At 42.6% G+C, this 26288-nt stretch overlaps 1 protein-coding gene across 3 annotated transcripts in view; it reads right to left on the bottom strand.

Annotated features, from left to right (window-relative positions):
- The window catches only part of PPP1R13B (protein phosphatase 1 regulatory subunit 13B), a 116111-nt gene that overhangs the window by 75503 nt on the left and 14320 nt on the right, over positions 1-26288 (bottom strand). Inside the window, exons 1-2 of one of the 3 annotated variants that reach the window (XM_039538512.1) lie at positions 25811-25976; positions 8402-8549 (exon numbers count right to left, since the gene is read on the bottom strand). In XM_039538512.1, the coding sequence (XP_039394446.1) occupies positions 8402-8549; positions 25811-25936 (274 nt within the window). In that variant the 5' untranslated portion in view covers positions 25937-25976. Of the gene's footprint in view, positions 1-8401; positions 8550-25810; positions 25977-26288 lie in introns of those variants that run through there. The other 2 variants (XM_039538511.1, XM_039538513.1) reach the window with 2 other exon arrangements.

The raw sequence follows: 26288 nt of genomic DNA, 5'->3' as shown, positions 1-26288 counted from the left end.
GCCTTTTCCTTCATTTCTACTTGACCAATATCTTATTTTTATGTGTTTCATTTTACTGGAAAAAATGGAGAAAAATATCAGATCCTAGATTATAACTCTCTGGGTAAGTGAAGCAAAGCTTATGAAAGTGCTTTCATTCCAGGTGATTTAATGCAAGCAACAGTGAAGCTAGGACCATCATACCCATGACCCTGACAATGGCAACAAGAGTACGTACACTAACCTCAAGGGAGAGTTAAAAAACAGGTACAAACCCAAAATTGATTCAGAGTTCTAAACTTAAATTTCACCAACCAATGGCATCAAGTGTGGACGCCTCAGGCACTTTAACAGCCTTAACACAGAGTTACAGTACTGTTGGGTACTCCGGTCTGTCTTGCCTCCCACCCCCGAAGCTGAAGGTCTCCTTTGGACAGATGGCCCCTTACACTAAGAATCACTGCAATGTTCAAGTTACTCCTGATCCCAAAAATCACTTGTTCCAGGTAAACTGCACCTTTACATCTCACAAAGACAATTCTTGTAACCAATCCTATAGTAAACTATAAGAAGATTTATTAAATAGGAAAAGGCAATTAGATTATTTGCTTTAACCTTGAAAATAACAAACAGACATGAATGAGTTACAGTCTTAGATTTAAGAGCATAAGAGCCATACTGGGTCAGACCAAGGGTACATCTAGCACAGTATCCAGTCTTCCAACAGTGGCCAATGCCAGTACCTCAGAGGGAATGAGCAGAACAGGAAATCAAGTGATCCATCTCCTGTTGCCCATTCCCAGCTTCTGGCAAACAAAGGCTAGAGACACCATCCCTGTCCATAAATGACTATTACCTAGGATGGGTCTATCCTCCAGGAATTTATTCTTTTTTGAGCCCTGCTACAATGTTCACCTTCACAACATTGTGCACTGTGTTAAGAAATACTTCCTATTTTGTTTTAAACCTGATGCTTATTCATTGCATTTGGTGACCCTAGTTCTTGTGTTATGAGAAAGTAAATAAGGAAGTGTTATTTACTCTCTCTACACCAGTCATGATTTTATAGACCTCTATCATATCCCCCCCCCTTAGTCATCTTTTCCCAAGCTGAGAAGTCCCAGTCTTATTAATCTCTCCTCATAGGGAAGCTGTTCCATACCGCTAATCATTTTCGTTGCCCTTTTCTGTACCTTTTGCAATTCCAATACATCTTTTTTGAAATGGGGCAACCAGATCTGTACATAGTATTCAAAATGTAGGTGTACCATGGATTTATACAGAGGCAATACGATTTTTCTATTTTATTATTTAAACCTTTAAGGATTCCCAACCTTTTGTTCACTTTGACTGCTGCTGCACATTGAATGTATGTTTTTCAGAGAACTGTCCACAACAACGTCAAGACCTGAGAGGTAACAGCTAGTTTATACCCAGTCATTTTATATGTATAGTTGGAATGATGTATTCCAACATGAACTACTTCGCATTTATCAACATTGAATTTTATCTGCCATTTTGCTGCCCAGTCTCCCAAAAGGTGATACAGGCTTCTATATTCAGCAACCTCTATTTGTCCTTGACGGCTAACCCAGGCTCAGCAGCTGGATTATCTTTTGCTTATGCCTAGAAACACTTTGCCCACCCCTCAAGTCCAAGCAGCAGAGAGATCCTTGATTCCTTTGGTTTTGGGTTTATCCCCCTCCTGCCATGTGCTCTGAGCCACAAACTCAGCTGATAGGAGAGGCTGACTTGCATGACACTGGTTCAGGGTAAGGAGAGCAAAAACCAATATGAGCAGTTAGTCCTGATGATGGTTTCTCAGTCCAGATATAGGGAGTTGTAAGAGCCAGAGCCCTCTGGTATCGATGGGTATCCTCTTTCAGGCAGGGCATAACAATTTCTGTAGAAGAGCAGCTTTTCAGGCTGCTAATTGATGTCCCCCTCCTGTATTGTGAGCTTCTGTGAATCACCAAACCACCTCTCAAACATAATACATTACAATATTACTTGGAGGGAATTCTGCACACAATATCTTAAAATTCTACAAATTTTATTGGTGAATAAACAAACATGGAGGCTCCAGCATGGCAGCAGGGGGCATAAGTGACAAGCTTCACAGAGATGGGAGATCACTCTTCAGCTCCACCCCAGCACATGGACTCAATGGTGAGGCTGCACCCAAATTTGACACAGAGCAAAGGCTGAGCCTCCCCCCAGAGTCTGTGTCCAGGTGAGTTCTTAATTTCTGGTGCAGAATTCCCTCAGGAGTAGCAGGCGAAGCAACTCACCAGGGGCAACTTGTCAGGCTCAATAGGTGTAGACAGGCAGGCTCAGCCTGGCAGAATCCAAGTGTGGAGGGGCGTAGTGGGGGAGGAATCCAGATAAGAGGGTTCTATGTGGTGGAGCAATCTGGGTGCACAGGGGCTTGTTGCTGGGGGGGCAGGTCTGGATGGCTCAGCAGGGGAGTAGGTCTTGGTGCGATGGGGTCCAGGTACAGCTGATTGAGGCTCAGCTGGGTGGGGGTGCAGGTGCGGGAGGCTTATGGGGTGGTCCAGATGCATCAGGATGGGGGTTCGAGTGCACAGGGATCAGCAGGGGTGTGGTCTGAGTGCAGGGCAGACAGGGGAGCAGCTCCCTGTACAGTGACCTGGGGCTGAGGAGCAAAAGGGGCAGAATGCAAGGTGGGGGTGTGGAGCCAGGGGAGGTTTCTGGGGGTGGGTCTGACCTGGACCCAACCAATCCGTGCAGGGGGAAGTGTGCTTCTCCCCCACCTTCAGCCCAGCTAGGACTAACAGCTCAGCCCAGCGTAGGTAGCAGGCCAGGTATGGATGGCTCCAGATGCAGGGGATGAGGCTCCATAGAGTGAGGCTTGTGGGGGTCCAGATGCATGGATGTGAGGCAGATGGCCCTGCCACCCCAGTAATTTACCTCTCTGGGTGCCTGAAACATGCCCAGGCTGCTGGGGAAGGGTGCATGACTGCTCTTGCAACTTCTTTGCTTCCCTGAAAGAAATCTGCATGGGACATGAATTCTAGGGATTATGAGATGTTTCTGGAAGCTGATCAGAGCGCAGTAATGCAACACCTCATTCACACTGGCACTGCAGCACTCAAGCGGGGGTGCAGCAAACATGATTCCTCTCGCCAAGGTGGAGTACCAAGAGTGCTCTAGTTGTGGAGTCAGAGCGCTCTACATGCCTTGCTAGTGTAGATGGGAAGTGAGCTAGTGCAGACAGGGCTCCTTTATTGCACACTAACTCGTAAGTGTAGCCAAGCCCAAAGAAAAAGAGAAAACCCAAGAAGAGGGATGGACCTAAATGTATTATCTCTTCCCACTTAGTGACAATGAATTTGACAATAATGCACTTAGTAACAATAAGTAAAGTTAAAGGCCATATTCTACCCCCAATCCTTTGCACTGACATCACTAGGAGTCCTCCTGAGGCTAGTATAACAGACGAGTTGAACTAAATTTATACTCCAGCCCTTGGACACAATTCAAAATGGAATGTAGACTCTACACAGAGCCATGAGGTAATTAAGACAAATACCATACAGTGCTGGGGAGTTGCGGGGGGGAGGAAAGACGACATTAGATCTCACACTGCCATTCACAGGAGTGAATAAAGAACTACAGAGATAGTTTAAGTTTTGCATTTTTACTCCCCTCACAGGAGAAATACTGCACTGTACATTATACTTAAGCTTGGCACTGGATTTCTAAAAGCCCAGTATTGTGCACACCCAACCTGTGAGTAACTCAACATGGGAGCTGTGCCCATGAAAGAAAGGAGCACATACAAATGCCTCCATTAAGTACCAGGTCAGACCAAAGGTCCATCTAGCCTGGTATCTGTCTACCAACAGTGGCCAATGCCAGGTGCCCCAGAGGGAGTGAACCTAACAGGCAATGATCAAGTGATCTCTCCTGCCATCCATCTCCATCCTCTGACGAACAGAGGCTAGGGACACCATTCTTACCCATCCTGGCTAATAGCCATTTATGGACTTAAGCACCATGAATTTATCCAGTTCTCTTTTAAACGCTGTTATAGTCCTAGCCTTCACAACCTCCTCAGGTAAGGAGTTCCACAAGTTGACTGTGTGCTGTGTGAAGAACTGCCTTTTATTTGTCTTAAACCTGCTGCCCATTAATTTCATTTGGTGACCCCTAGTTCTTGTATTATGGGAATAAGTAAATAAAACTTTTCCTTATCCACTTTCTCAACATCACTCATGATTTTATATACCTCTATCATATCCCCCCTTAGTCTCCTCTTTTCCAAGCTGAAGAGTCCTAGCCTCCTTAATCTTTCCTCGTATGGGATCCTCTCTAAACCCCTAATCATTTTAGTTGCCCTTTTCTGAACCTTTTCTAGTGCTAGAATATCTTTTGAGGTGAGGAGACCACATCTGTACGCAGTATTCGAGATGTGGGCATACCATGGATTTATATAAGGGCAATACTGTATTCTCAGTCTTATTCTCTGTCCCCTTTTTAATGATTCCTAACATCCTGTTTGCTTTTTTGACCACCTCTGCACACTGCGTGGACATCTTCAGAGAACTATCCACGATGACTCCAAGATCTTTTTCCTGACTCGTTGTAGCTAAATTAGCCCCCCCATCATATTGTATGTATAGTTGGGGTTATTTTATCCAATGTGCATTACTTTACATTTATCCACATTAAATTTCATTTGCCATTTTGTTGCCCAATCACTTAGTTTTGTGAGATCTTTTTGAAGTTCTTCACAGTCTGCTTTGGTCTTAACTATCTTGGGCAGTTTAGTATCATCTGCAAACTTTGCCACCTCACTGTTTACCCCTTTCTCCAGATCATTTATGAATAAATTGAATAGGATTGGTCCTAGGACTGACCCTTGGGGAACACCACTAGTTATCCCTCTCCATTCTGAGAATTTACTATTAATTCCTACCCTTTGTTCCCTGTCCTTTAACCAGTTCTCAGTCCATGAAAGGACCTTTCCATTTATCCCATGACAGCTTAATTTACATAAGAGCCTTTGGTGAGGGACCTTGTCAAAGGCTTTCTGGAAATTTAAGTACACTATGTCCACCGGATCCCCCTTGTCCACATGTTGTTGATCCCTTCAAAGAACTCCAATAGATTAGTAAGACATGATTTCCCTTTACAGAAACCATGTTGACTTTTGCCCAACAGTTTATGTTTTTCTATGTGTCTGACAATTTTATTTTTAACTATTGTTTCGATTAATCTGCCCGGTACTGATGTTAAACTTACCGGTCTGTAATTGCCGGGATCACCTCTAGAGCCCTTTTTAAATATTGGCGTTACATTAGCTAACTTCCAGTCATTGGGTACCGAAGCCAATTTAGAGGACAGGTTACAAACCTTAGTTAACAGTTCCGCAACTTCACATTTGAGTTTTCAGAACTCTTGGGTGAATGCCATCCGGTCCCGGTGACTTGTTAATGTTGAGTTTATCAATTAATTCCAAAACCTCTTCTAGTGACACTTCAATCTGTGACAGTTCCTCAGATTTGTCACCTACAAAAGCCAGCTCAGGTTTGGCAATCTCCCTAACATCCTCAGCCGTGAAGACTGAAGCAAAGAATCAATTTAGTTTCTCCACAATGACTACCGTCTTTAAGCGCTCCTTTTGTATTATGATCGTCAAGGTGCCCCACTGGTTGTTTAGCAGGCTTCCTGCTTCTGATGTACTTAAACATTGTTATTACCTTTGGAGTTTTTGGCTAGCCATTCTTCAAACTCCTCTTTGGCTTTTCTTATTACACTCTTGCACTTAAGTTGGCAGTGTTTGTGCTCCTTTCTATTTGCCTCACTAGGATTTGATTTCCACTTTTTAAACAGAAGTCTCTCTCACTGCTTCTTTTACATGGTTGTTAAGCCACAGTGGCTCTTTTGTAGTTTTTACTGTGTTTCTTAATTTGAGGTATACATTGAAGTTGGGTGTCTATTATGGTGTCTTTAAAAAGGGCCCACGCAACTTGCAGGGATTTCACTTTAGTCACTGTACCTTTTAACTTCTGTTTAACTAACCCCCTCATTTTTGCATAGTTCCCCCTTTTGAAATTAAATGCCACAGTGTTGGGCTGTTGAGGTGTTCTTCCCACCACAGGGATGTTGAATGCTATTGTATTATGGTCACTCTTTCCAAGCAGTCCTGCTATAGTTACCTCTTGGACCAGCTCCTGCGCTCCACTCAGGATTAAATCTAGGAGTTGCCTCTCCCCTTCTGGGTTCCCGTACCAGCTGCTCCATGAAGCAGTCATTTAAAGTATCGAGAAATTTTATCTCTGCATTTCGTCCTGAAGTGAAATGTTCCCAGTCAATATGGGGATAATTCAAATCCCCCACTATTACTGGATTCTTAATTTTGATAGCATTTCATCATCACTATTACTGTCCTGGTCAGGTGGTCGATAATAGATTCCTAATGTTATATTTTTACTAGAGCATGAAATTTCTATCCATAGAGATTCTATGGAACATGTGGATTCGCTTCAGATTTTTTACTTCATTTGAATCTACATTTTCTTTCACATATAGTGCCACTCCTCCCCCGTATGACCTGTTCTGTCCTTCCGATATATTTTGTACCCCAGAATGATTGTGTCCCATTGATTGCTCTCAGTCCACCAGGTTTCTGTGATGCCTATTATAATCAATATCCTCCTTTATCACAAGACACTAGTTCACCCATCTTATTATTTAGACTTCTAGCATTTGTGTACAAGCACTTTAAAAACTTGTCCCTGTTTATTTGTCTGCCCTTTTCTGATGTGCCAGATTCTTTATGTGACTGTTTATCATCTGATCCAGCCCTTACATTATCCTCTTCCGTCCTCTGCTCCTGACTATAACCTGGAGATTCCCTATCATCAGACTCTCCCCTAAGAGAAGTCTGTGTCCGATCCACAGGCTCCTCTGCAGCAGTTGGCTTCCCCCCCCCCCCAGTTTAAAAACTGCTCTACAACCTTTTTAATGTTTAGTGCCAGCAGTCTGGTTCCACTTTGGTTTAGGTGGAGCCCATCTCTCCTGTATAGGCTCCCCCCATCCCAGAAGTTTCCCCAGTTCCTAATGAACGTGAACCCCTCCTCTCTACACCATCATCTCATCCATGCATTGAGACACTGAAGCTCTGCCTGCCTACCTGGCCCTGCGTGTGGAACTGGGAGCATTTCTGAGAATGCCACCATAGAGGTCCTGGATTTCAGTCTCTTCCCTAGCAGCCTAAATTTGGCTTCCAGGACATCTCTCCTACCCTTCCCTATGTCATTGGTACCTACATGTACCACGACCACTGGCTCCTCCTCAGCACTACACATAAGTCTGTCTAGAGATCCGCAACCTTCGCACCAGGCAGGCAAGTCACCATGTGGTTCTCCTGGTCCTCACAAACCCAGCTATCTACATTTCAAATAATCGAATCTCCCATTACTAACACCTGCCTTTTCCTAGAAACTGGAGTTTCCTCCCCCGGAGAGGTAACCTCAGTGCAAGAGGCAACCCCAGCACCATCTGGAAGGAGGGTCCCAACTATGGGAAGGTTTCCCTCTGCTCCTCTGTGGGTTCTCATCTGGTAGGAGAGGATACACTGAGATACCTCTCACCTTTATAGAATCTTGAAATTAAAAGAAAATGGGACTTCAGTATTGTGAACAGCTTACTCTGGAAGGGCTCTACAGATGTCTGAAGAATGCCACCCAGTCTTCCCCAATCACAAAGCAAGGCTACAGAAGTTAGAAAGGGAGATTTCATGGTTTAGGTTAAACAAGGAGACTGGGACATGTATGGGAAAAAAAACTTCTTTATGGAAAATTAGATACAAGACATCACAACCCAGAGTCAGAAGCACTGGCTATCACCAGAAATTAAGCTTCCATGAAAAGAGGAAGATAGAATGCAGCGGCACAGCTATATCTCCCCATTGGTCTCAGGCGAGTTTGTACTCAGCATGCGTCAACCATGCCTCCACCCATGCTATTGTAGCTACACTGCTATTTATACATGGGCTAGCTCAATGAGAGCTGGCATGAGTATGTGTACATGGACAAGGTAATCACAAGCCCAAAATGAATAAATTTACAAAACTAAATTTCTGCTTAAGTAAAATGTTCAGTATAACTGTTTAGACTAAAAATCTGCAAAGTCTCACATAACCTTAGAGACATTTATTATTTGTCACCTGCATTCCATGTACATTTCATTAAATTATTCCAAGCTAGGAAGGGACAAGGGAAAAAAATTAGCAAGGGTTATATTTATCTTTACAGCTGTGACAATTTGAAGTCTAATATTCTGCAAAAATTCTCTAGCAAAAGCAAAATACAACTAAAAATCAGTAATAAAACCTATATTTGTATCTTAAAATATGAAATTTATATCTGTTACCAAAGAACACTTCGCTTACCATTTCCACGCCACACTTCAGCCAGATGGCAACTTCCTTCGCCAGGTTCTTTGCAGAACTCCACAACATCTCGACAGGTTGTTTCTGGTGTAATTGGAACTTCTGTCAAAATCTGTTCATTGTTGCTCAAGAACACAGTTAGTATCATCTGAAAGAGAAAAATGATACAATAATTAAAAACAATCCCAAACAGGAATAGAGCCCAGTTTTATACAATCTTCCTTTAAACTGATATGAAAGTTTCCTGACACTTCCTATTTAAAGACCCCATTTTCAATTCCTTTAACTGTTTGGACTGAAATGTTCTATCCTGGGTGTCTGCCTCAAGCTGAGGCTTTTTAAAATAAAGTTTCAGCCAAAATGGTTCAGCTGTTGCTGAACGTGAAGTTAGGACAAAACTATTTTTCCCCTGTATTAAAAGATTCTCAAGATCTTTTCTTTGAAATATTCTAGCACCCCCAATCTTTGGAGCAGGAACTTGAAATTTGGGGGTGCCTTTGTGTCAGATTTGCTTTTGTCATCCCTGTGAAAATCCACCTAAATTTGATTAACCTATACATTTGGAAAAACCAGAACAAAAGCACCCAGTTTGCACATGTCCAGCAAACCTGCTAACATCTAAAAACGAACCACTTCTAAGATTCCCTCCTTACCAGGCTCACTCAAGCCTCTCAGCTGCTAAAGCTAACCAGACTGTGTACATGTCATTCCCACAGAGACTGAGCATGTTCCATGCATTCCCTTGCAGCCCCCATTAGCGAGCCATCCCTACGGAGCAAATGAGCACATGCACTCCAACCAGGGAGTACAGTATGCAATTTGACATTTTCCCCCACTATGACACGGAATTCAGCCTGCCACCAAAATTAACCATTTTTACTGCACTTACGTGCCCAATTTTTTTTATTTATTTTTTTTCTATCTACCTGCCCTGCTGGGACCTGCCTTCAACTTTCTGTTGTTCTGCAGCTTTCACCACAATGTTCCTTGCACTGTTCCATATACCCAGGATAGGGAACCAGTGCAGAGTCTAACTTGCAACTGGGGACCAGAAGTATAGGGAGAAAGCTAGGCAGCCCAGAGAATAGTGCAGCAACTGAGGCCTTCAGACAGGCAGATATGCTGCTGAAACAACTATAAGCTTTCCAAATACATATGGATAGGAAGGAGGTGTGGAACAGATCACCTGGAGAACACAGGGAAAACATTTTCAAACACAATTATGGTCGAAAATAAAAACAAATTTTGCATCAGTATTTTCAACTGTGAGCCATAGCTATATGTGACTGGGTGTGGATGGGAGGAGGGGAGGGAAAATCATGACATATTTCATGGTGATAGAATAAATGAATGTTGCTTCAGAATTTAAGAGCTTCCACCTCAGATTTTGAACCAGTATGTCCATGGGGCCCTGTCCATATGGAATATTTTAATCCTTACGGAAAATGCTTCTTTACCTCTTGACTAAGGCATGGAGGAATTAGCAAGTCTTTATCTATGGATAATGGGTTTTCAAATGGAAACAACTGCAAAATACCTGCTCCTGCTAAGAGATTCTTGCTGTTCCTAATAAAGAGGGATTTTGCCACTTTAATCCATGCTTTCATATCCTTCCTGCTTGATTAGTGCATTCATGATACTTGGGAACAATGCCACAATGAGGATGAACCAAAATTATTCATGAGTAAACCATCCCTGGACCACAATACTTGCATTGGTTCCTCACTGAATACCAAGTTAAGTTTCAGATGCCGCTCTTATTTTCTTTGCTCTCCATGGGCTGAGGGTCTCTAAGAAATTGCCTTTACCTCTGCACCTAATATTTACCACATTAGCTGCATGTCTTAGGAACACTAACTATCTAGATAAAGAGGAAAACTGACAGGAGACAGCTATGTTGGCAGCTGGCCTATGACTGGGAAAAATCTTCCTAGGAGAGCCAAGAAAAAAAACACAATCCTTAACTTTAAAATGAAATGCTTCTCCACCATCTCTTCCCACAGTAATGATTAATTAATTAATTATTAATGAGGGGAGGAAAGAACATGCAGTATTGTTTGAACTACTCACTAGATCTTGCACTCAGATACTACTTCAGTAAACATAGACAGAAATACATCTTTTCCTTTACATAGTACTTCTCATTTAGTTGAAAAATATTTGAACTAAATATTTTACTATTACAAATGTTGAGTTGTATTTCTCCAAGATCCAAAGCATTATATTTGCCAACCAATGTCTTAAACTGCAAGTTTAAAAACAGTGCATAAAAATCCTTTTGCTACCTTACCCTTCAGTGATATTTACCAATTTAATCAGTTAACATGAAAGGCTTTCAGGCTTCAGTGCATTTCAACACAAATGCACGCTTTCTGATGTCCTACTAATTTCTGAAACTGAAATACTTTATGAACAAGCTGTCAGAATGCAAGATAGCATAGCACTATTTCAAGATACGTTTTAATGTTATGATTTTTAAATAAGTCACATTAATTTCTTTTAAAAGGATTCAACTAAAAAGTTGCTTTTAACCTAACAAACTGGAAAAAAAAAGTTAATCGGTGGCGGTGTGGGGGATGAAGGGGAAATGACTCAAGCCTTTTAAAAAAATTAAGCCTACTACATGGGTTTGCTGTTTTACAAGAAACTGGCCTTTCACCTAAAGCTTCATTTCCATTCAAATATGAGGTTTCTGACAAACTGAATTATATGATCATTACATTTTCTGTATGTAATTTTATGTCCACATTATATTTTGTCTATTTGGAAAAGTCAGATTGTTAAGAATTACAGAAAATCCACAACAAAAACCAAAAACTGATGAAACAATGGACAGAATAGATTAAAATAAAAATACTAGGGCAGTCAAATGATTTTTAAAAATTCATGATTAATTGCAGCTTTAATTGCACTGTTAAACAGAATACCATTCTGGAAGGTACTTCAGAATCTTAAACATTGGGTCAAGTGCTATAGCTATCTTTAGAAATCTCATTCGTACCTTTGTGTTTTGTCAAATCTGCAATGAAAGTGTTCTTAAAATGAGGAGTGGGCAAACTTTTTGGCCCAAGGGCCACATCTGGATGGGGAAATTATATGCAGAGCCATGAATGTAGGGCTGGGGCAGCGGTGCAGGATGGAGTGCAGGGTGTGGGAGAGGGTGAGAGGTGTAGAAGGGGTGCAGGGCAAGGGGTTGGGGTGCAGAAGTAACATTTAAAATCAGTAACAGACCATAATCAGGCCCTACATTTTTTTAAAAAGTGTGTTTACAATTGTAACATTTCACAGAGTGAGGGAGGGGGCTCAGGGCAGGAGGTTAGGGAGCAGGAGTGTGCAGTGGGGGCTCAAGGCAGGTGGTTAGGGGGAAGAGTGCAGCAGGAGTTTGGGGTGCGGGCTCTGGCCCAACACCTCTTACCTCGAGTGATTCTGGGGTGGCAGCAGCGTGCAGCAGGGCTAAGGCAGGCTCCCTGCCTGCCTGCCCTGGCCCTGTGCTGCTCCCAGAAGTGGCCAGCATGTCCAGCAGTGGCTTCTGGGGGTGGAGTGGGATAGGTGGCTATGCTGCATGCATCCCTCACCTGTGGGTGCCACCATCAAAAGCTCCTATTGGCCATGGTTCTCCATTCCCGGCCAATGGGAGCTGTGCCTACAGGCAAGGGCAGCGCAAAGAGCCTTCTGCTTCCCCCTTCCCCAGGCTGCAGGGACATGGTGCCAGCCACTTCCGGGAGCTGGACTGAAAGCCCTGATGGGCCAGATCCTGCCTGTGGGCCATAGTTTGCCCTCCCCAGTCTTAAACTGAACATATGCTGGGTTGCCATAATATGCAATATATGGCAGAATGAGGGTAAAACCACAGAGCAGGAGACATACTGAACTCCTTTGAGGAGAACTGTCACAAATTAAGGGTTTTGTTTTTAAAGAAAAAGCATCAGCATAGAAACATGTTCTCTGGAATGGTGGTCAAAGCATGCTAAACATTTGTATGCCCCTTCATATCTAGTATGTAAATAGCTTGCAACACCTGCTACTGAAGTGCTATGTCACTTTCAGGTGACATTGTAAATATGAAGCAGGCAGCATTATCTCCTGTAAATGTAAACAAAAACTTGTTTGTCTTAGTGATTGGCTGAGGGCTTGGCTACACTTGAGAGTTGCAGCACTGGTGAAGGCTTTCCAGCACTGCAACTTAGTAACTGTCCACACCTGCAAGACACATCCAGCACTGCAACTCCCTGGCTGCAGCGCTGGCTGAACACCTGGTCTGCTTGGGGTGTAGCGAGTGCAGTGCTGGTGATCTAGCGCTGCTCATCAAGTGTGGACACACACCAGCGCTGTTATTGGCCTCCAGGGTATTAGCAGATATCCCAGAATGCTTTTAACTAAATTACTCTTTGTTTTGTTATGCAGCCTCTCTTTGTTTTGTTGTGAGCTCAGAGCTCTGGAGCTCCGGGAGCTGCTTATCTAAAAAACAAACACAGCTCCTGTTTGCTGTGATCAATCTGTACCTGACTGTGAACAAGCAAATGAGAACCCCTGTGAATGAGGCAGGCAGGGAGTGAGTGTTTGCTTAACAGAGAAACAGCAGGGGCAGAGGGGAGAAAGGGAGTCCGTTGGATGCAGGCTGTTTGCAGTTAAGAGTAAGGGGTCGGGAACATTTTCTGATTTTGCAAGGCAGGAAGCTAACAGTGTTGGCTCCAAAAATCCACACACACTCTCTCTCCCCCCCGCTCCCTGTCACACTACACCCCACCCCACCCCTTTTGAAAAGCACGTTGCTGCCACTTGAACACTGGGATAGCTGCCCATAATGCATCACTCCCAACAGCGCTGCAAATGTGGCCACACACCAGCGCTGGTAGCTGTGAGTGTGGCCACACACCAGCGCTGTAAACTCCCAGTGCTGCAACTCTCAAGCGTAGCCAAGCCCTGAGCAAGAAGTAGGTCTGATTAGACCCTACAAGTCCAAAGTTTTAGATTGTTACAAACTGGTTTTTGAGTGCAAACACCAACAACCTACCTTTGCAAGCTGCATTATCACAATAAAGAGATTACCTCATACAAGTACTATAGTGCAAACTGAAAAATACTAAATCTTTTTTACAGTGTAAATATTTGTAATCCAAAATATAAAATGAACACTGTATACTTTGTATTCTGTGCTGTAATTGAAATCAATATAATTGAACATGTGGAAAAAACATCCAAACAATTTAAATTGGTATTTTAATTGCACTGTTAAATACTAATCACAATTATTTTAATTGAGTTAGTTTTGAGATAATTAACTCATGTGATTTTTTTTTAGGTCTGTCAATCGCAAGACATTGACTAGTTGCTAGATTTTCCTTCCTGTTGTCCCATTCATCTTTCCCTTTTTTAGATAAAAGGGTAACCAAAATGTTTGAATTCTACCAAAATTATCTTGTACAAGTCATTAACTTAGGAAGCATGATCCCAAATATAACCATATGTGGCTAGACTCTTGTACATATGCATTACTACCATTATCAGATTGCCCCCACACTCACTGTTGTATTCTGGAGGCTCTGGTGTGGAAGGGGCAGACAGAGATCATGCTCCTCCCTTTTCCAAAAGGACAAGACAAGACAGGGTGAGGTTGATTTGTTCTCAAATATGTTAGCCAGAGACAGAGACAGTAGATTCTAAGCAGAGTTCAAGGATATTTCCATAGAACAATCCCATTTTCCTCTCATGTGCCACTGGAGAAAAACCTGGGCACTACCCCTACACAAAGATCATGACCCCATTTAAAATCTTGGTCCTCACCTTCATGGTACTTAATGGTTGGGCCCAAGGTATCTAAAAATATTGCCTAAAGCTCCAGGATGAGGCCTGATCAAACTCGGTGACTAAACTGAGTTGTCTATTACAAGATGAAGAGAATTTGTGAATGGGATGGACAGTCTCAGGAAAAGTTTAAGACTATAAAACAAAACTTCCACGTACTCCCAGAAACACCACAGAAACCACACTACATTTCAAGTGCAAGGCACTCTTCAACCTCGCCTTTGCCAACTACAGCCCTGCTACTTGAGGTTGCATTAAAGTTCGGTTTTACCAAGAGCTTTAACTCTTTTTTCTTTTAAACAAAATAAAGATAGGGCATAAACCAAAACAGATTATAAATGTTATGTTCTATTTACTAAGGAAAGAATAATCAAATGCACAGCTGCAAAATGGGAAATAACTGGCTAGACACTACTGATAAGGTTCTTGGAGTTACAGTAGATCACAAAATTAAATGAGAATCAATGTGATGCAGTTGCCAAAAAAGGCTAATATTCTGGGGTGTATTAGTAGGAATGTTGTAAGACAGACAAGGGAACATTTGTGTGTCCGAATTGGACACAGTATGCCAGCTGAGGAGTGCCACCCTTTAAGAAAAAGGTGGACAAATTGAAGAGGTCCAGAGTGACATTAACAAACGTGATAAAAGGTTTAGAAAAACCTGACCTATTAAGAAAGGTTTAAAAAGTGTGTTTGGGGGGAGGGGGTGGAGGCGCAGGGCAGGGCAGGGCAGGGCAGATGTTTAGTTTTGAGAAACAACTAAGGGCAGACCTGATAGCCCTTAACATATTTGAAGGCTGTTATGAAGATGGGGATCAACTGTTCTCCATGCTCACTGAAGTGAGATAAGAAGCAATCCACTTAATCTGCAGCAATGAAGATTTAGATTAGATATTAGGAAAAGCTAAATGACTGGTTCCCCTGCAGGGTGCCACCTGGAACTGGGGTACCACTGAGCCCTCTGACCCACCAGCCTAGGCTCTCTCTCACTGTGCTGCTGTGTCAAGTTGCAAAGCCCTCCAAGCTTTCACTTTCACCAGCATTCAAAGAGGTAGGACACACCTAGCTGCAGTTACATGCAGGCTCTCTAATCACCAGACTCAGACCCCAGAGCAATACCATCCTGCCCTGGTTAAATCTGTCCAGTATATAGGTTTATCACCTGGTCCGCCTCTCCCTCAGTGTGAAGACGACCATGCACACTTGTGGTAACCAAGTTGAGATTTTCCCCAGACACCTTAGCTAAATGCATACTGGTTTGGATTAAAATATAAAATAAAAGGATTGATAAGTGATAGCAAACAGATCAAAGCATATTACCTAGTAAATAAACAAAAATGCAAACTGATCTTAACATACTAGATAGGATGAGAATTTGCTAATTCATATCCTGAGTGATAAATAGGCTGGCAAACTCTTAAGGCACAAGCTGCCTTGGCTTCGCAGCTTGGTTTTCCATACACAGACTAGAAATCCCTTTAGCGTGGGACCATCACTTCCCCCAGTTCAGTCTTTGTTCTTTAGGTGTTTCCAGGTGTGTTGCTGTAGGGAGAGTGAGGTACCATCATGATGTCATTGTCCCCCTTTTATATCTTCTTCCCACTTGATGGAAAGCTCTTTTTCTGTGACCTGGGTCAAACAGTTCCCATTATATAGTGTTATCTCTGAGCAGTTTCTGTCATACACAGTTCCTGGGGTAATTCTTGTGCTTATGTGCATTTCCTCAATAAGCCATTAACATTGTTTAGCCTTTTTACTGTTGTACCCGAAAGGCTGCTTGTGGGCGTTTTCAACCTCACAACATGTTTCAGTAACACATATTGCCAAACTTCATAACTTCACATACAATCAAATGAGATATTAATGTCTAGCAGACCAAGACTTAGAATTATACCTCACAAGGCATACTTCATGCAAAACATATCCTAATTGTAAGACAACGGCGAATAAGCAGGTGCTAGGGTGTCACGTTAACTACAAAGATGGTGAAGTTCTGGTATAAGTTTTTAAGGGAGGCTGTAGAATCTCCATCTTTAGAGGCTTTTAAGAAAAAGGTTAGACAACACCTGTCAGGGATGGTCAAGGATAGTATACTTGGTCCTACCTCAGTTCAAGGGGCTGAACTAGTTTACCCCTCAAGGTCCCTTCCAGCCCTACATTTCTATGAATGTAGGATAGTGATCTGATGGGAAAAAAAAGAAAAAAAAATAGCAAGAAGCCAAAAGTCATCTTTTGGCAATTTTCCCCCCACTGATTATCTCTCCCCCTGGCCCCCTATCCTTTTGCAAGAAATCTAACTCTTGGACATATTTGGCCACACTGTTGCATCTTGTGCGGATTCCCAGACTATCAGTTATACATTGCCAACATGTGTCTACAGTGCCTTTTAGTGTTTGTCATAATAGAAATTGTGTCCCAAGACAACCCCACAAAATTTTAGATTTGATGACAATCTACCTCTACATAAAACACATTTACTTTTGAGTGAAAAAAAAAAAGAGAAGGGAAGGAGACAGGCACAAAAAACCATTCTTGTTAACAAGATACACCTATAACCCACAGGAAACAGCCCCAAAAACTGGTCTCCCCTTTCCCAGATCAGGGGAGTTCATTCTGCAGTCAGACTAGCCTCCAAGAGCACTCTCTCTCCTGTACAGATGAGTCTAAAAGGAAACCAGCGCAGAGAGCGGGTGATGTGTTTGCAGTAGCTTGTTCTGCTAAAGAGACATGCTGCAGCAGTCTGTGCTAGTTGGAGTTTCCTAAGTGCTGAAGGCTTCAAGCACAGATGTATCACATGGTGATAGTTCAGCCAAGAGCTGACAAATATGTGAATAACTGAGGTCAGGTCATTGTCCACCAGAAGAGGGTAGAGTCTAACCAATCCGATATGATAGCAGCATTTCTATGTAACAGCTTAGCATCAGGTGAGGAATTCACGATTACTCCTAAATTACACTGAATTGGCCAGTTGTGGGTGTGTACCTTCGACACACACACAGAAGAGACTAGATTATGGCAGAGAACTCTTCAAAGTGCTCTCCTTTGCCCACCACCATCACCTCGGTCTTCCTTAGTGTCAGCCAGCTGTTCTTCATCCTTGTGCTGACCTTGTTCAAACACTGGTCCACCTTGATGGTTGTGGTATGGTCATATATGGTGAAGGAAGTAGAGCGGTGTCACCTGCATATTGAGGTCACCTTGAGTCCAGGCTGTCTGACCAGTTCACCTAGTGGTTGCATGGACATGCTGAAAATAACCAGAGAGAACTGATCCTTATGGGCCTCCATAAGTAAGGAGCCTAGTGGGGAGGTGCAGTTCCCCTCCCCCCACCATCACTACTTATGTGCATCCCTTCAGGAAGTGCTTAAACCATTTTAGTGCATTACCCTGGACCCTTGCCACCTCTCAGGCTAGACAGGAGTATCTCATTGTAGATTGTGCAGTGTTCAGCACAGAGGTTCAGGAGGAAGAGAATGAATGTCTGTCCTCTATCCATTAGGAGATCATTCATCAGTGCCACAAAAACAGATTTAGTTCATTGTCTTGACCTGAATCCAGACTATTAGATTCAGTTCAATGAGCTTGTAGATAGGCTTTATACAGAAGTTACTCAAAGGCTGCTAACAAACAGGAGGTTTGTCACTGGGCAGCAGTTTGCTACAACCAATACTCCCCTGAAGATGTCCAGATAATCCAGTTCAAAAAACACCTTTCCCACACTACCCCATATGTACCAGGGAGGGGTTATTCTACTGTTCTAATTTGATTCAGTTCAACTCCTGTATGCAGACACTATTGTATTAAACTATTGAGTATAGAGAGACAAGGATGAGTGAAGTAATCTTTTATTGGATCAACTTCTGAACAACAGAGCGCCTATACCACCACTGTAAACTACACACAATTAGCCACTCAAACTGATTTCAGTATGCATGGCACTGACACAAGGAGCCAAGTATGCATATGCACAAGCAATACACTAATGGTGTCAGCTTTATGCCAACATAATTTGCATTGGGTGCAGGGGAGACTGATTGGGCAGAAAGCCCAAAAAACACTAGCTCTAAAGTGTAACTGACCAATTCATTTCACTGAGTGCTAACTCAGGTGCCAAAGATCATACATTAAGTGTCAACATTAGATATTTTACTACTCAGGGCATGCAAGAACAAACTATATTCATATTATGAAATCTCAGTGCTATCAACTCTCTGGATTTTGTATCAATTGTATTATTCCAGTGCCTAGAAGCCCTAGTCGTGTACCAGGATTCCATTGTGCTAGGCACTGTAGGAACACACTAACAAGATGGTACCAGCCCCAAACACAGTCTAAATATAAAATGAGACACCAATGGCTACAGAGACTGAGTACAAGGCAACAATGGGTCAGCGTGATAGGCAATTGCCTCAGAACACCAGCAGCTATTGTCAAGTTTTTTAGCGGCATCACAGCAAAGGAGTTTTAAGGAAGATTTCAAGGAGATGAGGTAGCTAAATAGAAGTTTATGGGAAGATCCTCTGAAGCATGAGGGACAGCGAGAGAGAAAGGTATGAAGAGGTCTGTGTGAAAATTTAAACTAGTGAGCACTGGAGACAGGTATCATTGGCCAATTGATGGGGGAAAAAGGAAAAACAACTGACATTTCAATAGTAAATGAGGAAAGGATAGCTAGGGTAGGGATACATCATAAAGGACTTGTAAAGTGAAGACAAGCAGCAGCTGCAGAACTTTTGGATGTGCAAGACCACATTCCTGGGTTTGTGTGCCAAGCTTGCCCCAGCCTTCCAATGCAAGAACACCAAAATGAGCTGTGATAAAAAAATATGCAATGCCAAATGGCTACTAGTCAGTGAGAATTTTTTTTAAGTTGAAAAATTCACAGTGGGGGCCATTGTCACGCAAGTGTGCAGTCAATCATCTCCCACTATGCAGGACTATGACTCAGCAATGTGCATGACATAGTGGATGGATTTGCAGAAACAGACTTCCAGAAATGTGGTGCGGCACTAGATGGCATGCATATCCTTATTTTGACATCAGACCACCCTGCCAGAGTACATCCACAGAAAGGGCTACTTTCTATGGTTATGGGGACACTTCAACATTAATGTTGGATGGGCAGAGAAGATGCATGACATTCTTCTTTAAGAACAGAGGACTCTTCAGAAAGCTACAAGCAAGGACTTTCTCTCCCAAAAAGCAGATGACCATTGTGATGCTGAAATGCCAAGAGCGATCCTGGGTGACCCAGCCTACCTCTTGTTCATGAAGCTATACAGCAGCATTCTCAACAGCACCAAGGAAAGGTTTAACTACTGGCTGAGAAAGTACAGAATGACAGTTGAATGTACTTTTTAGTAGTCTGAGGGATGCTGGTATTGTTTACTCAAGATTGGATCTCAGTGGGGGGGAAATTGCAATGGTTATAGCTGCCTGTGTTCTGCATAATATATTTGTGAAGCCAGGGGGAAGGAGAAGGGGAAGAAAAGAGGGAAGAAGAGTTGCTGCCAGGGTGCAGGGCAGAGGTGGAGCAGTGTCTGCTGAGTAACCAGTCATACAAAAGGGCTATTAGAAGAGTTCAATGTGGAGCTCTACAGCTCAGGGAGGCTTTGAAAGAGCACTTTACACAAAAGTCACATTACTGTGGCTCACTGTCATTGTGCTCTACCTGGCACTGCTGAATTGTGTGGTGCTTGGTGTACATCTATAAATACAACACTTTCAATGCACCTATTAAACTTTGTTGTGCTTACTGTATATTCATGCTTATTAAACTGCCACTGATCCTATGAGTTGTGTCACACTGTACAGTAACAAGTGGGTGCTTTTTGAACTGCTAGGCACTCTGCAGCATATGTTGTGAACAAATAAAGGTGAATTTTCCAAATAGAATTATATTCTATAATAAAATTGGTGCAAAAAATGTGCAATGTAAGAGCAAATAGATTAAAAACTTAAGAATGGAACAGAACTTTACAAGGGAAAGCATGTTCACATCCATTTTACCTATACATATAGCAACCGTAGCTTTCATAGGTCAGTGTACATGAAGCTGTGGTTGTCCTTAACGTCAGGGTGGAGTGGCAGTGGTAGGGATGTGGCACCCGACACCATTTGGATGCTGACAGAAGGTGCTGTAATGGGAGTTGTGGAGTGCAAAGGGAAGTGAACCGGTGATTGGTGGACCTGAAGGTCCACAAGAATCAGCAGCATCTGTTTGCGCTGCCAGAGAAACCCCACTAGGTCTTGATGAATCTCCCCCTTCTTTTCCTGCTGGGACTCTCTTGTTCACGCTTTCCTTCTCCAGGTCCTTTGCTCACAATCTCATGCAGCACTGGCTTGCAGGAACTCACTAAACATAACATTCCAAGCCCTCTTCTGTCTCCTGCTTATCTGGCTTAGTCATTCCACACATGTGAAGGGGGAACCCCTCAAGGCCACAGCAAATGCAGATGAAACACAGGAGGTAACAGTCAGTAGTCACAACAGAAAGCAAAAATTTAAGATGCAGAACTCCCTTCCCTTACTACTCTAAAGTATAAACAAAACAAGCCACCATGCATATCAGCATTTTTGCTTCAGAGTGCTTGCACACAGAAGCGCTCACAGCACCAGCCATGGTGAACATGGCCTGCCAGGAATGAGGACGGAATTGCTCAGTTGCATGAAACTATGAGTAAAGGGCAACAGCTCTGAATGCCGGCACCATTTTCCACAGGTAGCGGTGATTTTAGCTGATCTCTGCTTTTGTTACCCTTAGGAATGAAACAGCTGCTGCTAGTGTCCCAGAGCCAACTGGACCTGAATGCTGCTTGCTTATACACGCGAAAGTGTCTGCTCAAGTTATTGTTGACCAGTATGGGTATGTGTTCTATGCTGGAGGAAGAAATAAGGCTGCCATCCCTAAAAACCATCAGGAGAGGATTGCATGGTACCTCCATGAAAGTTTCATTGAGATCTCTCAGCAGGATTCAAGGGACATTCCCGTGTACATAAACTACCTCATGTGCCCTCCCCCATCTCTACAGAGGAGTGAAAAGCAGACAACACTATCTCTTAGTTGTATCACTACCTCTTTAGTAAGAGCAAATTAACAGGACACAGTTATTGACTTTTCATTAAGTTGGGGGAGGGGCACACGGGGAAGTGCCCATCACTTGTAACAAGAAATATGTACAGTTACCTGAGGATCCATCCTCCTGCATCAGACTTCCCCCATGCTTGACTGCCAGGACTGAGGTATAGTCTCAAACAGGTCCTGTCTCGCAGCTTAGCTGAACCCCTGGTTACATCTCCCATTCTCCTCCTCACCATGTGATGGGGCCATGATTCCAATTTGTTGGAGGGATCTGCATTGGTCTGTGGGTTCTCTAGCAAGCATGGCATCCAGCTCTTCGTAAAAGCAGCAGGTCTGTGGCTCAGCACTGGATGAATTGTTTGTCTCCCTAGTCTTCTGATGCATTTCTTTCACTTTCATGCAGCACTGGTCCCTCTCAGCCTTCTCCTGCACCCCCATGGTAATTTCTACAGCAGGTCCATAACTGTCCTTGGACAGCCTCTTCTCCCCACAGGGCCAGGAGATAAAAAAGTCTCTTGTCTACTCCAAGCTGGAGCACATCTGAAGCATGTAGTTAGTATGGTCAGTTGCACACAAAGGAAAGCTGCTAGGTGCACTTGCCTAGCTGGACAATCAGGGTAAGTCATTTAAAAAATTCACAAGGCTTTAAAGGAGGTGGGGTTTTTTGTTTGTTTTTGGGGGGAGGGGAGAAGAAGAGAGAGAGGGAGAGGCCTTCTAGTCAGTGTGACCCCTGGCAGTGGAGATCACAATTGTGACCAGAGCAGTCAGTGTCAGGAATCGTGGGATAGCTACTAGAGAATTGTTGCGTTACTTATGTCAACCCTAACATCTACACTTACTGCTGCATCAACCTCAGCATATCAACCATGGCTCAACGCAGCTGAGGGAATGGGTGTTACCGCATCGCTGTAAACGGGACACTTACATCAGTGAAAGTCAGATTTAAGTGTAGAAACATACACAACTAGGTCAACGCAAGGCAGCTTACATTGACCTAACTTTGTAGTACAAAATAGACCTGTAATTGAGAAAGGAGGAGTGGAGGGGGTGTGATGGGATCCCTGGGGTTCAACTTGGGACTGTGGGACTGTTGTGCCCCCTTAACTCTCTCTAGCCTGGGCTGTCTCACAATGCCTTGCTAGTGACCAGCAGCAAACCCCTCCACGAGCTGTTATAACTCAGCACAATTGCATGTGGAGTCCCACACTCAGCTATATTGCTGGAATGCTCCCAAAGCCAGTCTAAACTCTCAACTCTATTAGAATGGGCAACTAGACTAAAAACAGTTTCTCTCCCCCCACCAGATATTGCAGTACATAGATTTCACCCTTGAAATGTGGGCCAGTCCCTTCAGTTAGACTCTTCAAAATGTCCTTGTTGCTTGCAGCATAGGTGCATGAAGGAGAAAGAACAGAGCAGGCTCATGCTTGGTCTGTTTTATACCCTCAGTCTCGCGTGCTTGGGAAACACATGTCTGGTGGGCATTACTGAGTCTCTAGGCAAGGTTGAGCAATTCCCTTAGTGCTGCCTCATGCAGGTGAGTCATTGAATTGTAGCTCCCTTGCTGGACAATGGCTGTTGATAGGTTGTTTGACACCCCATCCAGGCATTGGTTACTTTCCTTGCTGTTGTCTCTGGGGGGCTAATATCTGGCTGATTCCCCAACTTACAGTATGTTTTAGTGACAGCCATACAACAGTTCTCATAAACTTTATATGCATATATGTATATCAATAGGTAGGGAAATGACTTTCAGCAGATCATAACCTGTCCCCGATACGTATAAAGCATGCTTTATACGGAATATGGAGGTCACATGATCTCTCCCCCCCCCAAGTTATAGAATGTCTCAGAGGGAAAGTTAGGAGCTCTTAACCAGGTTGAGTTTGAACTAACGGCTATCCATCCACAAGGAGATGTCAGAGACAGGCTAAGATTTTAGTTTGGATAGAAGGAGACTAGTCTTAAGAAGGGCAATACATCAGTGTGTCATCCACATAGAGATGACAGTTGAATGTGTGCTTATGGATGAGATAACCCAAATACTTCAAAAGGATCTCACAAAACTAAATGATTGGGCAACAAAATGGCCAATGAAATTTAATGTGAATAAATGTAAAGTAATGCACATTGGAAAAAATAACCTCAACTATACATACAATATGATGGGGGCTAATTTAGCTACAAGTCAGGAAAAAGATCTTGGTGTCATCGTGGACAGTTCTCTGAAGATGTCCACGCAGTGTGCAAAGGCAGTCAAAAAAGCAATAAAAAGGGATAGAGAATATGAGAATATATTGCCCTTATATAAATTCATGGTACGCCCACATCTTGAATACTGTGTACAGATGTGGTCTCCTCACTTCAAAAAAGATATACTGGCACTAGAAAAGGTTCAGAAAAGGGCAACTAAAATGATTAGGGGGTTGGAATGGGTCCCATATGAGGAAAGATTAAAGAGGCTAGGACTTTTCAGCTTGGAAAAGAGGAGACTAAGGGGGGGGGGGAGAATATGATAGAGGTATATAAAATCATGAGTGATGTGGAGAAAGTAAATAACTTTCCTTATCTACTTATTCCCATAATGAAATGAAATTAATGGGCAGCAGGTTTAAAAACAAATAAAAGGCAGTTCTTCACACAGCACACAGTCAACTTGTGAAACTCCTTACCTGAGGAGGTTGTGAAGGCTAGGACTATAACAGTGTTTAAAAGAGAACTGGATAAATTCATGGTGGCTAAGTCCATAAATGGCTATTAGCCAGGATGGGTAAGGAATGGTGTCCCTAGCCTCTGTTTGTCAGAGGATGGAGATGGATGGCAGGAGAGAGATCACTTGATCATTGCCTGTTAAGTTCACTCCCTCTGGGGCACCTGGCATTGGCCACTGTCAGTAGACAGATACCAGGCTAGATGGACCTTTGGTCTGACCCGGTACAGCCGTTCTTATTTAATAGTGGTCGCCTTTTCCCTCTGCACCCTTAAAGAGCTCTAAATTGTCCACAGATGACTGGTGGAGGGGGGCAAGGGAGGATGTGGACTTGCTTAACAAGTGTTTAGGAGAGGCAAGAGAACCAGGATAGGACAGAGTCACAAAAGCCAAGGAAGGACAAGATTTCAGGAAGAGCACGGTTGACACTGTTGGAGACAGCTGAAGGTTTGAGGATGAGGATAGATCACTGGTTCATGAGTTACACAATATTTGTCAATTTACTGAAGTTGCAGCTTTAAAGTAATCACTTGACTGCATGAGCATCTCAGCTTTCCTTTTAGATAAAGCAAATTTCTAGCGATCATGGTGAAGACTCCAGAACCCAGAAGACAAAAAAAGCCACACACAAACCATAACATTATGATTTTAAGCCACTTAAGAAACCCAAAATTTTTTTTAAAAAAAGGCTTCACTCATGATTTTTGAATGTTTGGGACCTTCAATACTGTAGTCAGCTTTGAATGACCACACATTTTGGGTAGGTTTTTTAAACACACAGCAGGGCTGAAGGGGGAGAATGGAGGCAACTAATTTTTGAAGACTGTGCCTTTCAGGAAAAAAAAAGTTTGCTTGAGTAGCATCATTTAAACAGACTTCTTACCCTCTTCTGTAGTTTGAGGTACAAGGTTTAGGAGAATGAAGTGCTGTTTGCTACAGTCCCATGTCTGGCCTTGTGAATGATCATGAAAGTTCACACAAATCTCACTAATTTCCAGAAGTGACTGACCATGTACTATGACTCAGGAAATTAAAATTGTATGGACTTTATGGCATATATGCAAGGCTACTAGTACATTTAATGTCTCCCTCCTTATTTGTAAGGCACTCTGACCCACAAAAAAAGTTATACACAAAGTAATTTTTATTAAAGTTACCATACCTCATTCTACCTCATTGTATTTGAACACTTACATCTTATTACATGCTCCAAGCAAGCAGCAACTTCTTCAAACAGAGACATAAGGAGTACCTGACCACTTCCTTTATGAAAGAAAGCAGACAGCTTAGAAACTGTGTTAAAAAATTAATAAGTGGTTTGTTTGGTGGGCTGTTTTAAGACTGTAGCAAGCCCTTGATCTTGGATCTATAGTTTACTGGCTTGAGAATTATTTAAAAAGTGAAAACAAAGATCCCTTAGGAGTCAAGAGACTGTCTGAAGACAGACCCTTCCTTCCAATACTCCTGGGGTGAGTTGCTAGTGACTGGATAATAACTGATCGAGCATTACAAAAATACTGTAGCTAAATTTTAGTTGAAAGCAGAACAAAAATTTAAAAATCTGTTTTGTTCTGAGCACTTAAATTTGGCTCACTGTATTTTTAATTCAAAGTGAACTCAGAACTGCTATTTTTAGGCATTTCACATATGAGAGGGGTGTTACCAGGCAGTAAATGCAAGCTCCTAAATATCAAGGGGAAAAAAAATCCCACCCACTTATAAGCTTCGAACCATTGTAACATTTAGTGGTTAGTCTTTGTAAAATGCGGTTACAAATTAAAGTTTAGTTTCAGAGCAAACAATATAATCCCACCTTTTTTTGAATTACTTTGTCCATTTTCTTACTTTCAGGCTTCAGTCCCATCTTTTCTGGTAGCCAAGATTTCTCTTTTGTCTTGTTTATGATACTTTGAAGAACCATTCTTAAAATATTCTTCATGTGCGGAGCAGTAAACAATAGTGAACATAAAATAAAAAGTATATAAATAGGTGATGTATAGCTGAAGTCTAAAATAGCAGCTGGTGCACCAGCTGCTACAGTGAGAGTCTACTTAAATGGATGTCCCTTTGGTCTACTGGCATATGAATACAAGTAGTAATGACGAGCAGTGATAAGATGTTCTAATGAAACAAGACAGGCCAGGGCTGTGACAGGAACAAGATATGGAGAATCAAGTTTCACCTAATTAGGCAAACTTGCACTAGCAGAGTTTTACTATCTTATCATTGTGCAATATTCATCTTTGCTTGTGATAATCTTTATCATTTGTTATAAAGAATTTCCATTAAAT

Source organism: Mauremys reevesii, linkage group 4 (genome assembly GCF_016161935.1).
Source record: "Mauremys reevesii isolate NIE-2019 linkage group 4, ASM1616193v1, whole genome shotgun sequence".
NCBI lineage: Eukaryota > Metazoa > Chordata > Testudines > Geoemydidae > Mauremys > Mauremys reevesii.
This window is presented reverse-complemented; position numbering and strand designations above follow the sequence as displayed.